This window comes from Notamacropus eugenii, chromosome 1 (genome assembly GCF_028372415.1).
Source record: "Notamacropus eugenii isolate mMacEug1 chromosome 1, mMacEug1.pri_v2, whole genome shotgun sequence".
NCBI classification, from domain to species: Eukaryota; Metazoa; Chordata; class Mammalia; order Diprotodontia; family Macropodidae; genus Notamacropus; species Notamacropus eugenii.
The window spans coordinates 536562471-536574617 of NC_092872.1; the positions used below are offsets into that span (position 1 = coordinate 536562471).

Sequence of the window (12147 nt, forward strand, 5' to 3'; positions counted from 1 at the left end):
TACATAGGCAATTTTCTCCCTCCCTTATTCTTTTTAGTTTAAGCTCTTTTAAATTAGCTATACAAGGATAGGGACAGAGACTAGAAAGAGATCGGACTTGTCCTTTCATTGGTATGGGAGACTCACAAGTGAGTTAGCGCATTCTCTCTAACTTATGGTCTTAGACAGTTGCCTGGACTATTGTCAAGTTAAGGAAATCGTTCAGTCATCCAGTCATTATTTATCAGAGTCCGGTCTTCAACTGAAGTCTTTCCAGCTTTGAGGTTGGCTCTCTATTACTACTGCTTCAAAATGTCTTTCAGATTTCCAAGACCAAGATAGATGCCAGTCTGTTAGGTGCCCTCCAACCTTTGCCAGGACTCTGTAATTTCTATTTTTGAATCTGGGCCAGAACTCTAAATCTCATTATCTTACGCCACTTTCTTAGCCATCTACTCATTCCTCAGGGTGCAGTCCCTCCAGGGGACCAGGATTCTATGGTCAGAGGTTAAAAAAAAACAACTAGTTCTCTTCTGGTCTTATATTTCTTGTCCAATACTTTGTAGCTTCCCTCTTGAAATATTATTACATACATTACCAAAAATGCATACTTCTTATCTTTTTTTTTTTTTGTGACAAATCTTGGCAGGTGCTTTGTTATGTCTTCGATAGATTTCATGGGGAGAAAAAGAGTTCTCTGTTGTTGCTGTCAGTCCATACGTAGATGCCTCAGTACCTCTGAGCAGGAATTCATCAAACTCTACTACTTTACTCTTTCTCTGATCTTAACTGGAGAATTTCTGATAATCACTTTGAGAGCATCTGTGGAACCAACCATTTTGTCATTCCTTGAAAGATAAGTAACTGCTTCTTCCTCAGGGCACCCATCTTTCTTCTTTTCCTCAGGAAGAACTTCAAATTGCTTTCAGGTACAAGTGTATAGTAGCACAGAAATTGCACCTCTTCTGAGGTCTGCATCTCTGATTGAGTTGCTCTAATTAATTAAGCCAGTCCCATAGGCCTTCCTTTCTGTTGCATTTCAGTAGGCAGGCCTTCCTCACATTTTGTTCAGTCATTTCAGTCATGTCTGACTCTTTGCGATCCCATCTAGGATCTTCTTGGCAAAGATACTGGAGTGGTTTGCCATTTCCTTCTTCAACTCATTTTATAGATGAGGAAACTGAAGGAAACAGGGTTTAGTGACTTTCCTGGAGTCACGCAGCTAGTAAGTATCTGAGGCCAGATTTGAACTCAGAACTGTACCACCCGCCTGCCCCCATATTCCTTTGTAAAATGCATCCTGGCTACCATATCTGGCTACACTGATTGATGACCAACTGGTACCAAGGTAAGGGACAGCTCAAGAACTCTGAGAACAGCAGTGACCTCTAGACCACTGTCTCTTTTAGCCTGGCCATCAAAACCATCATCCAGGGGAACAATTTCTACAGAAAAGGGCCTCTACTGTAGTTGCCAATACCACTACCATTAGCTGCTGAAACAACAGCAGCCACTCTTCCTCCACCAGCCCTGCTTAAAGCCCACTCTGAGGCCATTGTCCAAGAAAGCAATACCTATAAGGAAGGGGTCCACCATTCCCCCACCAACATCAACTACCAATTAACTGCCACTGGTAGATCAGGCAAGCTAGCTTAGATGAAATATCAAGGGAGAAAGAGGACATGGCATGTACTAGGTGTAGGGGAGGGCAAACCTCCACCACTACTTTCCCTCAGACATTGGTGGAGACAGTTCAGGAGCAACATAAAAGCACCTCATGACACTGGCCCTGGTAGTCACCATCTAGAGAAGTATCTTTTCTGGAGATGTGACCTGGTAACCTGCCTCTGTATATGCTGTTGCCTCTGTCTCAGCTGCCATAGCTATTGAAGATTCAGAAAAGTTTTCATCACTAAAATCCTTGGCATTATCAAATGATTCAACATAAGAAATGGATATGATTTTATCAATCATTAACTTAGTAATTAACCATTAGATTGTAAGACTGTAGATTCTTTTTTTGGGCTTGAAGCTGGAAGCACTTAATAAATACTTTTTCATTCATTCATTCATTCATTCATTCATTCATTCATTCATTCATCCATCCATTCGTTTACTCACTCCTAAGCCCATACTCAGAGTCTTTCCATCTTGGTAGGACCAACCACAGCTTGTTCATTTTTCCCATGATCTTTGACTTAACTATCGCCTTTATGATGAGGGATTAAAGTAGAACTTTTGAAAAAGAACAGAATAATTACTTTTGGGAATTGTTTTAGCTGATTTTGAATGATAGACCTATTGGAATTTAACAAAAGTGTGGAACCATTTTTGAAGGTAATGGACAATTTTTTCCAATACCTCAGAATTGTTGATCTAGATGGACAGTTTTAAACATATGGTTCATGGATCCCTGGGGACCCTCAAGACTTTTTAAAGGAGTCTACAACAAAACTGATCTAAAACTGCAATATAAAGTTGTTATTTGCCTATTAAAATATTTTTCCCCTTTCTAACTACATATCTATGTGAGGTTGAATTGTCTTCATACGCTTTAACCAGATAACATATTGCAATAAACTGAATAATATGGGAACCAGATATGAGAATCCAGCTACCATCTATTAAGCTAGACATTAAAGAGACTTTCAAAAAGGTTATTTTTCATTTAAAATATGTTTATATCAACATGTAATGGATTTATGATTATTTAAAATGACTAACATTAAAAATTTTAAAATTGATGTTTTAATTTCTAATACAGTAAATATTGATGAATATAATACCCATAAACAAAAATCTTTGGGACCCTAAATCATTTTTAAGAATTTCTGAGACCAAAAGGTTTGAGACTGCTAGACTAGATCATTCTTCTTTTTGGAAGGCCCCCTTTCTTTCTTTCTCTCCATGATCAAATGACCTGGAAAAGTCACGATACCTCTTTTTGACTCTGCTCCAGCACCAGCTCATTATTCCTTACTCTAAACTCCTTCTAATGGAACCACTTACCCGACACTTAGCATTCTTCTGAAACTTTCTAGTTAGGTGAGCATGGATAAATCAGTTTCCTTATTGGGAAAATAAGGATAATAATTTCTGCTTATTTAACTGAAAGCATTATTGTGAAAATGAAGATAAAATATATTGCTTTGCAAACCTTAACATACTATATAATGACAATTATTGCTATGGTGCGACAGAGTAGACAGAGACCTGTCCTCAAAGCCAGGAAAATCCATTTTCAATCCTACTTCTCACATACTGGTTGTGTGACCCTGGCTGAGTGACTTAACTTGCGTTCGTTCCACTCAGATTCCATATCTCTTAAGTGATGATAATAGCAGCTGCCTCCCAGGTTTGTTGTGAGGATCCAATGAGACAGTATTTGTAAAGTACTTTGCAAACTATGGTTTACATAAATTCTAGCTATTATTATCATATCCCTGATTATGACAATTATATTGTGATTTTTTACTTATGTACATGACATCTCCCCAACTAAGGGAGATAAACTCTCATAGGTACAAATTGTATCTGATTATCTTTGAAATAATGTCCAGCATTTCAATAGCACTTTTAAGATTTTCAAAGCACTTAATATATTATTTTAACTTGATTTGTATCCTCAGTCCCTGGTAAAGCCTACAGTTGGAAATTCAGGCAATATTTATTATTGTTATTGATGAGGAGAATGATGATAACAATACCATCATCAATTTTTGTATTTATGCTTATTTCATATTTTGCCACTGTATCATCTTCTTAACTAGCAGAATGAATAAATTGTATTAAATATCAGATACCTATATTGTAAAAAAAACCCAAACACCTCAGTCATGTAAGACAAATGTATATTCATCCTTCAGTAATATTAAAATTCTAACCTAACATTATTGATTTTTTTTCTCCTTTATTTTGTAGCTTTCTCTTGACCTCTATCACACAGAAGATGATATTTACAAACTCTCGTTGGTTCTGGAGCCCAGGAATTCTAAATCAGTAGGTATATTTTTTAAAGTAGGGAATAGTATTTATTTGGTGTTGTTGGCCATTAACATGGTGCTTTGAGATCTGAAGAACTAAGAATTTGCTTTTTTTCCCAAATGAGAATAATATAATATTTATCTCCATTTTACTTTTTGGAAAGCATGAGAACAAACAGCTTAAAGAATAAGTTCTTTCTTTATTATTCTACTTTATATAGTGGTTATATTTGTGATGCCTTTTATTATCAGACAAGACCCTAGATTTTTTTATTCCAAATACTTGGACACTGGGTTCCTAATTCTGTCAGTTACTACCTGTGTATTAGTAACAGTCATTTGAACAGCTCTTTTCCCTCTCTTGTCTTTCCTTTTGTCCTCTGTAAAATATGTGTGTGTGTGTGTGTGTGTGTGTGTGTGTGTGTGTTGGAAAACTGGGGGTAGAAGGGACAGAAATAGATATCTGAGGCACCTTCTGACTCTAAATCTTGAGAAATCATATGAAAAGGATGCCAAAAAAGACTAAAAAGTATAATTCCTTAGTGTTAAACTTATTAATTATTCATTAGAATAGGCAACATGTCCTCAGGGGACAGGGATATTTCTTTTAAATAGTGGGGGATTTTTTTGTCTTCAAAATAAAACGAGATTGTTTTCCTTTTTAGTGACCACTGATTATAGTTTCCAAATTTCTGTAATAGTTACTTCATTTCAGCTCAACAGTGTGGACAGAGCATAGATACTTCCTGCTTAATTTGCTTCACTGAATTTTGAATGGTTGTGAATAAATAATATATAATGCATTTAAGGATATCACTTCACAAAATATCCATTAGTGGTTTTAACAATTCAGCTCACATTTAAATATCTTTGGTGATATGCAAATAAAAGCTCTTATGAATATGAGAGACACTGGGGATGAAGTTTAGAGAATGAGAAAGAAAAACCTAGCTTTTGTTCTATAGAGGCACATCCTTTCTATAACTGTGTCTACATTTGCCAGTTGTACTGTCCAGTATGTTTATATCATCTTGCTATCATCCACTATATGGTGTTTGCTATAGTATGAAGTTCATGGGACTAGGGGAGTCAGGAGATTTGGGGATGTTTCTGATACTAAATGAATAATGCATTCAATTCCAACAGCAGGATGTGCATTAAGAATATATCACATCAGGATTTCAAGAAACATTCATTAATAATGATGATAATCCCATGACTAATTTTTACACTGGTGCTTATTTCACATTTTATACCATCTCTTTCATTTTCTATTCCTTCCTCTTCTGATCTTCCAACCCTCACAAGCCTAGAAAGGAGGAGAAACATGTCCTTATCTTGTCCCTACAGTCAGAGTTGATCATTATAATTGCACTGTATTTCTTACATTACCTTTTAGACAAATGGCACTGATTGATGTGAAAATCAGGTAACTCTCGGAACTATCCCACTACAATACATGCCACTTAACTTCCTGGGCCTCAGTTTCCCCCTCTATGAAATGAAAAGGTTTGACTAGATGTTCTCTATGGTTTCTTCTAGATCCAGCATTCTATAAATCTATGGTTTATGAATTTTATAGTATACAAAGACCTTTACTATCCTGATAGTCTGTGACACATGTGATGACCTAAAATTGGCCAGAGTATCTTTACATAGTTGCGTGTGTTTGGGGGGTGAGGGGTTGGAGTGGAAATTACTCTAATTCCACTGTACATATGGAGAAAAACATTCTGGGAAGGAGAATTTGAGGGTAAACAGAAGACTTTTTAACCTTTTTTTTCAAAAGGCTCATTTTTAGTCCCCTTGTGTTCTAGTGAATCAAGGAGATAAACTCAGATTGTTATACTTATTTTTCAAAAATCGCTCTTTTCAAAATTCAAGAAATTTTGATGTTATTGGTGGGGGGTGCTGCTATTACTTGTGACAATTCTTGTGAGTGTACTAGATACTTTGTGAAGCTGTGGTTTGACTTTGTGGTATCCCACCTAAGAGTTAACAAATAAGTTAGAAGATGTAGCAAACAACAAAAAAGAGAAATCAACTCTATATTAAGAGCCTACCATGGATGTAACTTACCACAAGGTATTAAAATCCTGGAATGCCTGCCTTCTACTACTTACTCCTTTACACTCTGTAGTTTCTCTGGAATACAATGACAATGGAGTACACATCTTGAATGGTAATAATTAGATAGACATGACAGATGGTTAATGAATTGGACCCATAAATGAAAGGATAGCTGAGTGGCTTATCTTTAGGAAATTGAAAGTTCTTCTAATGATCTTATTCTTCTCCTTGAAATAAAGGCCCTTTTTTAATGCCAATACTATTCTGGGGTAGCTAGGTGGCAAAGCAGATAGAGTTCTAGGCCTGGGGTCAGGAAGACCTGAGTTCAAACGTGACCTCAGAATCTTAGTACCTTTGTGACCTTGGACAAGTCAGTTTAACCCTGTTTGCCTTAGTTTTCATATCTATAAAATGAGCTGGAGAAGGAAATGGCAAACCACTCCAGCATCTCTGCCAAGAAAACGCCCAATGGTGTCACCAAGAGTCTGATACTACTGAAATGACTGAACAACAACAGATTATTGTACAGTGTTACACAGTTACGTCATAGAACAGAACAGCCTCTGAAGAAGTGCAGTTAAGCCTCACCCACAGGGCAAAGGACAAAGTGCTTAGCAGCAAAAGCAGTTTGCAACACATTACAAAAGTAGAAATGAATTGGAAAAGTTGTTTAAAGGATATCACCAGAGAAAAGTATAATTAGAAAAAAAAGAGATGGCCTGGTCACATAGCAAGAACAAAGGATAAATGATATATCAGAAGACACAGAGTAGGATCACATGAAATAAATGCTACATGTGAATGTGGAAGAAAGTAAATTCTCAGTTGAAAAGCAGGAAGTTGTTTCTAGCAGAAAAGAAGTCATGTTATCAATTAGGATATAAATTAATTATTTTCTTTAAATCATCTCAGAATACTTATTTCTGTAATAAGCTTGTTAAGTAAAATATGGATAATAAAATGTTATTACATAAGACAATTTTAAAATAAGCTGTAACATGTGGGAGGGGGAGTCAACTATCACTTTCAGCAGAAAACTTCCTTCATGTTAGGAAATGCTTATGAGACTTTTGCCAAAACAGAATGTTTTAAGATGTGAGGAATTTGTGTGATAGTTCCCTACCTCGGTCCAACATGCAATTCCAACTCTGTCTTTGAATTTTTAAAGAAATTGTGATGGAAGGCTGATGTCAACTGAAGTCATAAGGGCATTAAATTTTCCAAAACCTGAGTCTTTGAAACTGAATAATTTAAGGGATGGTTCAGTTTCCTTGAATGATGACTATTAGAGGGTTATACAGAAAAGTCAGAGGCATGATTGTTTCCACTGCGCCTTGAGACTGTCTCCACTGACTAAGATTTTTGTCTAAACACCCCCTCCACTCCTCATCCCCATACAATCAGAAGGAAAAGAGAGAGATACATCTCGTCATTCTGTTTCCAGGGCCAATATTTGTCAGTACAGCAGCACCCAATTGTTAGTTATACCGCCTTTTAGATGAATGGCACTGATTGAGTGACAGACAAAATGACCCTAAGAACTCTCCCACATGTAGATGTTCACATCAGATGGCATTTCATAGAAGATCACCTTTGAAGGGTGAGTTTGAGTTAGATGATCTCCAAGGTCCCTTCAAACTTTGAAATTTTGTGAGTATAAATTTGGTTCACTAGTTTTTAATCTCTTCCCCCTTCCCAATTTCCCTTCCTCCTTTTACCCTCATCTCTTGACCTTCTCACATTCTGACTCCTGGAAGCTTTGCCAGGCCCAGCTACAAACCTGTGTTAGACACTGAAGAAGTGGCCTATAGAACAAATAGAAAAGGGAGAGGAGGGAACCCTATCCCTCTCAGCTATCAATGATATGCTGATTTCCAAGAGGTTCACTCTATAGATTAAGCAGTTAGAAAACTATTTTGCCTTTATGACTATGAATACATTGCCTTAGCCACACAAATACAGTCAGATAACATGAATACAAAGATTCTCATGTTCTTGATCATTTCCCATCAGCTGATTTAGATACATAGAGCTCCATAATGAAAACTTCCATTGAATACATACACATATATAAATTTTTGTTTTAAAATTTTATCTTTTATATTTATATGACTTTATTTCTTCTGAATGTATTCTCTTCTACTCATTGAACTTGTCCTTATAACAAAAAAAAGAAAACAAAATCCAAAAAAGCAGCTCAGCAAAACTAACCAACACATCAACTAAGGTTAATGGTATATGCAATGTTCACCTCTTCAGCGAGGGGTGGGAGGTACATTATCTCACTCCTTCTTTAGACACAAATAGCTTAATGTTTACAAAGCACTATTCACCAATTATCTCATTTTGCAAGGCCACTCTGTTAGGTAGGTGCTATCATAAACCCCATTTTACAGAGGAAGATACCGAGAATTGGAGGGGTTAATCAACTTGCTAATTGTGCAGCTGATAAGTGTCTGGGACTAAATTTGAATCCAAGCCTTCTTGATACCAGGTCCAGAATTCTGGTCACTATGTCATGCTACCTCTCCATAAATCTATAGGGGTATAAGTTTAAAACTTAATTCATCAAGCTTAACTTCAGCCCTGGTATCCTAACTTAAGTGGGAGAGTGGGGAGGAGGGGAGGAAGGAAGGAAAGAAGGAAATGATTTATTAAGTGTATACTATGTGCCACGCATTATGCTAAATACTTTAAAAATATTTCATTTGATCTTCACAACAATCCTGGGAGATAGGTGCTATGATGATGATCTCCATTTGACAGTTGTGAAAACTGAGGCACACAGAGGGTAAGTGTCTTGCTCAGTCACATAGCTAGTAAGTCTCTGAGGTTTTCCTGACTGCAGCCCCAGCGCTCCATCCACCTCTCTGAGTGAGATAAAGTCAGAAAAGGCTACAAAGGCATTGAAAAGAATTGCTAAAGCTTCTCACCTTGCTTTTTAAACCCCTGGACTCACTCTCCGTGACAATTCTGACCTTTACTTGATTAAATCAGCCTGCCCTTTTACACCTGTATTTTCACAGCTGCTTGCTACCTCCCTTTGTTCATAAGCAGCCTCCTTCCTCCTTGTGCCAGGAATATGGCGTGAATTTTATCATTGTTCCCATTTTCAAATTTACTTCATCTCTTTATACTTCATTAGGATTAAATTTTAGTTACATCCAGAGAAAATCAAATATAAAGCATAAGAAGGCATGCTACTTTTCTAACTCATTGGTTGGGCAAATCAGTCAGTTTAGCTCAGAAGATGGCAAACTGAGGCCTGTAGCTGTACAAAAACAGGTAGTGGGCCAGATTTCATCTGGATGTGTCGCTAAGTCAGTCTTTCAGACTTCTTTAAGTCTGGTATTATTTTAAATCTACAAGATGAAAGTAACCACATCCCACGTGTATGAACCAAGACATCTATCCAAATGAGAGGTCCTAGTTTTGCTTCTAGTTGACCATAGACATATGTACATATTTCAGATATCATGTTTTTATGGTGTCCTCCACATAAGAGAGTATTTTATTCAATGATCTTTTGAGTGCCACTTCTGTTCTGCTTCATACTCCATACATAGTTTCATTTAATCATTAAATGATTCTAAGGCCTATAGTTATGCTTCTAAGATTTTATATCCTAGTGATGAAATGGAACTTCTTTCTGTATAAGAGTTAATACTGAAAACTTTTTTTTGTTTTGTTTTGTTTTTTGTAGCCTACCTCTCCTACAACTCCTAACAAGCCAGTAGTGCCACTGGAGTGGGCATCAGGAGTGATGCCAAAACCTGACCTGACCATTATTAACAAGCACATAAGGAAGTTAGTTGAGGTAAGTTGCCAAATAACAAAAATATACAGTATATTCAAATTCCTTTGACCCCTACAAACTTTCTGTCATTTTTTAGGTATAGGAGTAATTCATGGTAAGAGACTTCCTCAAGACAGGCTACATCAATTTTCTAGATGCCAAGTCATGCATGACTTCCCAAAGGGGCTTTCAGACCTTGAGTACCACCTTTCTCTTTCATCATGTCTTTTCATTTCACTTCACCCACCCATTCATTCTCCTTTCTCATAGCTTCTTTCTACTTCCTGTTTTGAACACCATCTTTAACGTCCAAGTCACTGTCACTGGGGCTCAGAATTCTAGGGTTGTTTGGGGGCTAAGCACAACTTTTAAAAAACCTTCACTAAGGAATACATTCTGTAGAAATTTCACATATTTACTTATCTGAATCAGAATGTGGTGGACAAATCTCTTAATTCCCACAGATTGAATATAAATTATTTGAGGACAGGGAATGCTGAATTTTCCTTTAAAAAAAAATTTTTGTCTTGAATCCCTGTGCTTAGCATAATGCCTTATACACAAGGCATGGTTCTTGAATATTTATTGAATTGAACAGTTTATGCTATTTATGTTTGAAGTTTACTGTACAGAAATGCCATTTGCAAAGAGAAAGATCTTTTAATGAAAGATGAGGTTTTGTACATGTTTACTGTGGTCTGCTGATGCCACATTGTTTTCCAATAGCAATGGTACCAATGAAAAATAGAAACATCTTGGGAGTTAGAAACCATGTGATGATAAAGCATTTGGTTTAATTGATTGTTACATACTTTGGAATGATAAGGTTAAGTCTTTGGGATAAAGGATACTTTTATAATAATTTTTTTTAATTACAGAGAAGGTATTGAATATTGTGCAATCCCCCCAAAATTGGTGTTGAAAGAAAAATCTAAGTAAATGTGAACTTGGGAAGAAAAAGATTTTTGAGGGTTGCGCAAGGAGAAAATTTTGTATCAGGCATGCCATTAAGAGGGAGATCAAATGGCCTTATGGACACAAAATATTTGAATGACCAATACAAATGTCCTTCTACTTTTAGTGTGTAAAAGATACAAATGCCAGACTATTTGCAGATATTTGAAAGTGCATGCTGAATTGTTTTATTACTGGAACATGAAGAGCAAAATGGGGTTTCATGGAAGTTTTGGTAACTTGTGATATCCCTACTCTCCAAGGGCAAACCAGACAAATATATATAGATGCACACAGGCAGTAGAACAAATGGTCAATTTGGTTTCTAGAAGAACATTTTGAAACTCCCAGAGTTTAGGAGGTAAGCTTGCCTCTCAGCTAGGTTTCCTGTTGCCATTGGGTTGGCACTGGTAAACACACATGTTTTTACTTTGCAGTCTGTTTTTAGAAACTATGATCATGACCATGATGGGTATATCTCCCAAGTGGACTTTGAAAGTATCGCCGCCAACTTTCCTTTCTTGGATTCCTTCTGTGTGTTGGATAAAGACCAGTGAGTTGCTTTTGTTTTTATGTTTTAACTCTGTCCTTCTCCTCCTAGCTCCTCAAAACATTTTAGAGACCAGAACAGATTATTTCATCCCTAGTTCATGTATTTATAGCTTTATACGTAACACCTTAATGAGGAGACTTAAGCTTGCACATCTAGTTTGCTACTGGTACTTGTGAATCAAGGCTCATCTAAATTGTACTATGTGGTGTTTTGTTTTTTTTTTGTTTTTGGGCAGATTTCATTATCAAGATGTGAAATGGTCAATTTTTATATTATCTGGGCTCAGGACTTCCCCTTTGTTTTCCTCCTGATGAATTCAGCTCTTTCAATGACAACATTTATCAGAAGAGCCAAAATAGGAACGGTAGTGAAGGATGAATCCCAATCCTAATCACCAAATATGTGATATTTTGGGCTAATCTATGGAACACACCTACTCAGGTCCTATCTGCCCTTGATAATCATAGATGGCCAAGAAATAATGGTTGACTTTCTCATGAATAAAAGTGAATTTTCAAATCAATTTTCAAATGATTTTTAAAAAATAACTCTAAAGTTGCTATGGGGTTAGAGAACCATTTCTATTGAAGAAATATCCAGCATATATTACAATACAACCTCCTCAGCAATTTTCCTAATGTAAAAATTTTCAAAAACATGATTTGAAATTTGTTGAGCAGGTAGGGGGCCCAGTTGATAGAGTGCTGACCTTGGAATCAGGAAAGCCTGAGTTCAAATCAGGCCTCAAACACTATCTGTGTGACCCTGAGCAGGTCACTTAACCCTGTTTGCTTCAGTTTCCTCATCTGTAA

General features: G+C 36.6%; 1 protein-coding gene across 3 annotated transcripts in view; it reads left to right on the forward strand.

Moving 5' to 3' along the window:
* RASGRP3 (RAS guanyl releasing protein 3) overlaps nucleotides 1–12147 on the forward strand; it is a 157752-nt gene that overhangs the window by 118650 nt on the left and 26955 nt on the right. For all 3 annotated transcript variants that reach the window (XM_072634144.1, XM_072634145.1, XM_072634146.1), the window contains 3 exons: nucleotides 3901–3978; nucleotides 9736–9849; nucleotides 11220–11335. In XM_072634144.1, coding sequence (XP_072490245.1) covers nucleotides 3901–3978; nucleotides 9736–9849; nucleotides 11220–11335 — 308 coding nt within the window. The remainder of the gene's footprint in view (nucleotides 1–3900; nucleotides 3979–9735; nucleotides 9850–11219; nucleotides 11336–12147) is intronic.